This window comes from Loxodonta africana, chromosome 16, assembly GCF_030014295.1.
Source record: "Loxodonta africana isolate mLoxAfr1 chromosome 16, mLoxAfr1.hap2, whole genome shotgun sequence".
Lineage (NCBI taxonomy): Eukaryota > Metazoa > Chordata > Mammalia > Proboscidea > Elephantidae > Loxodonta > Loxodonta africana.
The window spans coordinates 46,053,527-46,059,526 of NC_087357.1; the positions used below are offsets into that span (position 1 = coordinate 46,053,527).

Genomic DNA, 6,000 nt, shown 5'->3' on the forward strand with positions numbered 1-6,000 from the left:
GTATTCTTTCACCATGCTTATTCAATCCATATGCTGACCAAATAATCTGAGAAGCTGGACTGTATGAAGAAGAATGAGGAACCAGAATTGAAGAAAGACTCATTAACAATTTGCAATACGCAGGGGACACAATCTTGCCTGCTGAAAGTGAAGAGAACTTGAAGCCCTTACTGATGAACAAAGACTATAGCCTTCAATATGGGTTACACCTCAACAAAAAGAAAACAAAAATCCTCACAACTCAGGACCAATAAGTAACATTACGATAAACAGAGAAAAGATTGAAGTCGTCAAGGATTTCATTTTCCTTGAATCCACAATCAATGCCCGTAGAAGCAGCAGTCATGAAATCAAATGACACATTGCATTGGGCAAATCTCCTGCAAAAGATCTCTTTAAAGTGTTGAAAATCAAATATGTCATTTTGAGGACTAAGTGTGCCTGACCAAAGCCACGGTATTTTCAATCGCCTCATATGCATATGAAAGCTTGACAATCAATAAGGAAGACCGAAGAAGAATTGATGCCTTTGAATTAGGGTGTTGGTAAGGAATATCGAATATACCATGGACTGCCAGAAGAATGAACAAATCTATCTTGGAAGAAGTACAGCCAGAATGCTCCTTAGAAGTGAGGATGGTGATACTTTTGTCTCATGTACTTTGGAGATGTTATCAGGAGGGATCAATTCCTGGAGAAGGACATCATGCTTGGTAAAGTAGAGAGTCAGCAAAAAAGAGGAATATCCTCGACAAAATGGATTGACACAGTGGCTGCAACAATGGGTTCAAACATAGCAACAATTGTGAGGATGGTGCAGGACTGGGCAGTGTTTTGTTGTGTTGTACATAGGGTCACTATGAGTTGGAACTGACTTGATGGCATCTAGCAACAACAACAGTAACCTTGTAGGTGGGGCCACATGTTATTAAAAAAGAAAAAGCAGTACTCACAGCTATTTCTCACCCAAATTTCTAAGGTAACTTTGTTAATGTTTTGGGATTTCAAACTTATTTATTGTTAAGCGCCAGAAAAATAATGCCCAGAAACCAGGGAAGAGAAAACCAACTCCAAAAAGGAAGAGAGACAGAAAGAGAAACAAAGTGGTAAAGAATGGGGCTATGTGCCTATATATCACCAGATATACTGTGGGTTTGGGGTCAGACACTGCAATAAAGCAAATAGCATGATAAAGCAAGTCACACAGATTTTTTGGTTTCCCAGTGCATATAAAAGTTATGGTTACTCTATACTGTAGTCTATTAAATGTGCAACAGCATTATGCCTAAAAAGGTACATAACTTAATTAAAAAATACTTAATTGCTAAAAAGTGCTAACCATCATCTGAGCCTTCAGTAAGTCATAATCCTTTTGCTGGTGGAGGGTCTTGCCTCGATGTTGATGACTGCTGATTGATCAGGGAGGTGGTTGCTAAAGGTTGGGTTGGCTGTGTGGCAATTTCTTAAAATAAGACAACAAAAGATTTCTCTGTAGCCTGCAATGCTGTTTGATAGCATTTTACCCGCAGAGAACTTCTTTCAATATTGGAGTCAGTCTTCTCAACCCTTACTGCTGCTTTATCAACTAAGTTTATGTAATATTCTAAATCTTTTCTTGTCATTTCAACAATGTTCATAGCATCTTCACCAGGAGTAGATTCCGTCTTAAGAAACCTCTTTCTTTGCTCATTCATAAGAAGCAGCTTCTCATCAAAGTTCTATCATGAGATTGCAGCAATTCAGTCACATCTTCAAGTGCCTCTTCTAATTCTAATTCTCTTGCTATTTCCACCACATCTACAGTTACTTCTTCCCCTGAAGTCTTGAACCCCTCAAAGTCCTACGTGCGTCTTGGAATCAACTTCTTCCAAACTCCCATTAATGTTGATATTTTGACCCCCTCCCATGAATCACAAATGTTCTTAATGGCATCCAGAATGATGAATCCTTTTCAGAAGGTTTTCAACTTACCGTCTATACAATAAATTTTACAAATCATTACCTATAGCAGCTCTATAAGTATTTTTTAAATAATAAGACTTGAAAGTCAAAATTACTCCTGGATCCAGGCAGAATGGATGTTGCGTTAGCAGGCATGAAAACAGCATTAATCTCCTTGTACATCTCCATCAGAGCTCTTGGGTGACCAGGTACATCGTCAATGAGCAATATTTTGAAAGAAAACTTTTTTTCCGAGCAGTAGGTCTCAACAGTGGGCTTAAAATATTCAGTAAAACTTGTTGTGAACAGATGTGCTCTCCTCTAGGCTTTGTTGTTCCATTTATAAAGCACAGGCTGAGTAGATGTAGCATAATTCTTAAGGGCCATAGGGTTTTCGGAATGGTAAACGAGCATTCGCTTCAACTTAAAAGTCACCAGCTGCATTAGCCCTTAACAAGAGAGGCAGCCTGTCTTTTGAAGCTTGAAGCCAGGCATTGACTTCTCCTCTCTAGCTATGAAAGTCCTAGATGGCATCTTCTTCCAATATGAGGCTATTTCGTCTACTTTGAAAATCTGTTGTTTAGTGTAGCTATTTCCATCAATTCTCTTAGCTGGATCTTCTGGATAACTTGCTGCAGCCTCTACATCAACGCTTGCTGCTTCGTCTTGTACTTTATGCCATTGGAGATGGCTTCTTTCCTTAAACATCATGAACCAACCTCTGCTAGCTTCAAACTTTTCTTCTGCAGCTTCCTCACCTCTCTCAGCCTTCATTGAATTGAAGAGAGTTAGAGCCTTGCTCTGGACTAGGTTTTGTCATAAGGGAATGCAGTGGCTGCTTTGATCTTCTATCCAGACCATTAAAACTTTTCTCCATATCAGCAATAAGGCTTTTTCTCTTCTCATTCATGTGTTCACTGGAGTAGCATTTTTAGTTTCCTTTAAGAACTTTTCTTTTGCATTCACAACTTGGCTGTTCTGTGCAAGAGGCCTAGCTTTCAGCCTGTTTTCAGCCTTCCACATGCCTTCCTCACTAAGCTTAATCATTTCTAGCTTTTGATTTAAAGTGAGAGAAGTATGACACTTCCTTTCGCTTGAACACTTAGAGGCCATGGTAGGGCTGTTAATTGGCCTAATTTCAATATTGTCCATCTCATGGGATAAGGAGGCCCGAGGACAGGAAGAGAAACAGACAGAGGAATAGCCCATCTCACAACACACACAACATTTATCCATTAAGGGTTCGCCATCTTATACGGGCACGGTTCCTGTCGCCCCAAAACAATTACAGTAGTAACATCAAAGATCTCTGATCACCATGACAGATATAATAATAATAATGAAAATTATTTTTGAAATAATTTTGAAATACTACAAAAATTACCAAAATGTTACACAGAGACACAAGTGAGCCCATGCTGTTGGAAAACCAGCTCCCAGTTGCCACAAACCTTCAATTAGTAAAGTCGCCTGGGAGCATGCGCAGTGGGTATAGGCACGCTGCGGAGGAGGGAAGCTAGGGCTTTCTCCCACCACGGGTTTCAGAAACCACCGTGGGACTGCAAGCTAAGAAAGGATGAAACAAAAAGAAGAAGGAGAGAAAAAAAAAAAAAAAAAAACCCTGCCACAGTGACTCAGAGTCTTAAGGAAAGGGATTCCCGGAAGGGAAACAAAAACAGTTTCTTTTTCTCTTTTGTGACAAAGGGTAAACAAGCCTCCTGAGGCTTAGTTAGCCCCAAGGTAACTTTTTCAAGAAGAAAACGGTGACTTCTGAAGCTTCGGCTTTAACCATTGCCTCCGTGCTCCTTGATTCCCCAACTTTGGGAACTGTCAGAAACGAGCAAGACCGCAGGCTCTCTGGCCGCTCGCTGGCTCCTCCGCACACACACCCACCCCTTTGATTTGACAAGTAAGGACTGGTCTAGCAGATGTCCTCCTGTCCCCCGCCAGTGTCTCCCTCCAGCGACCCGCAAACCTCCCAGGCCCTGCCCCAACCCCTGCCAGCCCCCCGCGCCCACCTCTTTCCTGCGGCACGGACTGCCCTCCCAGGAAGAGCCCAGAGCTGCTCCGCCTGCCCCGCGGGGTCCACATTTTTATCGAGCACCCAAAAAAGGGAGTTTCCCCCCTCCTTGACCACCCCGGCGGGAGGGAAAGTCCTAGCCGCCTCCCGGGAGCCTGTCTGTCAAATGCCGGTCGCGGCCTGGATCAGCAAGCGCGCATCCCCCCGGGCCATTGCCCCTTAGGGCTCCCGCGCCCGCCCGCCCCTGGGCCAGGCCAGGAGAAGTCTCCACTGAGGGGAGGACTCACCAGAGACAGGAGGATCCAGAACCCCGGCATGGCAGTGGAGCAACTCGCCCGCCCAAGTGAAAGGGCCTCTCGAATTTAGAGCAGATCCCGAAGTGACAGCCTGCCCAGCCCCGGCCTGGGGGGTTGTTCCCGGCCGGGGTCCGCTGCCTGCGCTCGGACACACTGACTCCAAGTTTCTTCCCTTTCTCTCCCCCCAGAAGCGTCTGTAACCACCTGTGTGTTCCTCTCCGGAGAGACAACTTACAAAATGCCTCCTGGGTAGAGCGGGGGGTGGGGTGGGGACAAACTTTGCCGGGGACCGCCCGGTCGGGGGAGGGCTCCTTTGAATCAGCAACTTGGCTTGTGCGCGACGGATGGGGGGGGCGGGGAAGGAGCACAAATGGGCATTCCCCATTCTGGGGCGTTTCCGGGACCCGCTGCCACGCTCAGTTCAGGTGAGGACCCTGAGAGCTCACACGCTCTCCGTACTAAACCCTTTTGCTGCAATCAAACAAAACAGGAAGGTTGGGAAGGGCACTGAACCGAGACTGGAGCGCAAAGAACACCCGTGCTGCTGGGGTCCTTGGTTAATCGTTGGGGAGAATCAAAGAGGAAAACCTGGCTGTCACCAAACTCTCTTGTGTCTGCGATACGAGGCGCTTGCAGGAACCTATAAATGGTGTAAGGACTGACAACTATTTTACTGAACATGGAGTCGTGGTTGCGCTCAGCTGCTAACCCAAAGGTTGTCGCTTTGAACTCACCCAGCATCTCCGGGGGAGAAAAGACCCGAGGATCTGCTCCCTAAAGATTACAGCATAGGAAACCCTATGGGGGCAGTTCTACTCTGTTCTGTAGGGTCGCTATGAGTCCCAACAGAACTACATTATATGGAAAGATTTTCAGACACTGCTCTGTGGGATTCTGAGGAAGGCCCCTTAACTTTTATTTTTCAAGAGAACAAAGTTAACTACTATGACAAGTCACACAGCTCCGGTTGTAACATTCGCTCACAATTACTTCCCCTCTTTTGTTACTCATTATTTCCTGGCCAATTTTCTTAACAAAAAAAAAAAAAAACTTATAATTCTTTAGTGCTCTGGTTAACACTGTTCAAAGTCACTATTGTTTTGGGAAAGTAGTTATCTGTTTAGATAATTTTGCATGGCTTTTACAGAAGGGAAGTTTGTATAATGACACTGTTAATGTGCGTGAGTTTGGAAGCAGTTTGTCAAACAAAACCAAACCCACTGCTGTCAAGTCGGTTCCGACTCATAGGGACCCTATGACAGAGTAGACCTGCTCCGTAGGGTTTCCAGGAAGCCCCTGGTGGATTCAAACTGCCAGCCTTTTGGATAGCGGTGGTAGCTCTTAACCAGGGTTGCAGGGCAGTTTGTACAGTGGGCAAAATAGAAGCAGCTGGATGGGTTCAAACAGCCAACCTTTCAGTTAACAGCCAAGCACTTAACCGTTGCACCGCCAGGGTTTCTCTGTTACGAATTAACAATTATAATTTTCAGCTCATGTAAGGATACTTGCCTAAACAATCCTGTGGAGATAGCTGAAGATCCAGGGACATTACTTTTACCAAAAACTTTCTATCACTAGATGGCATCAGAGCCTACATCAGCCAAGTGACAAGCCTGTTGCCGTGGAGTCCATTCCGACTCACAGGGATGCTATAGTACAGAGTAGAACGGCTCCATATATAGGGTTTCTAAGGAGCGGCTGATGGATTCGAACTGCAACCGAACTCTTAGCCATGGCACCACC

The 6,000-nt window shown here is 44.9% G+C and overlaps 1 protein-coding gene across 1 annotated transcript in view; it reads right to left on the reverse strand.

The window, feature by feature from the left end:
* FAS (Fas cell surface death receptor) overlaps positions 1-4,519 on the reverse strand; it is a 58,434-nt gene extending 53,915 nt beyond the window's left edge. The window contains exon 1 of the mRNA XM_010589125.3: positions 4,249-4,519. Coding sequence (XP_010587427.1) covers positions 4,249-4,278 — 30 coding nt within the window. The 5' untranslated portion in view covers positions 4,279-4,519. The remainder of the gene's footprint in view (positions 1-4,248) is intronic.
* Positions 4,520-6,000: the final 1,481 nt, after the last annotated feature.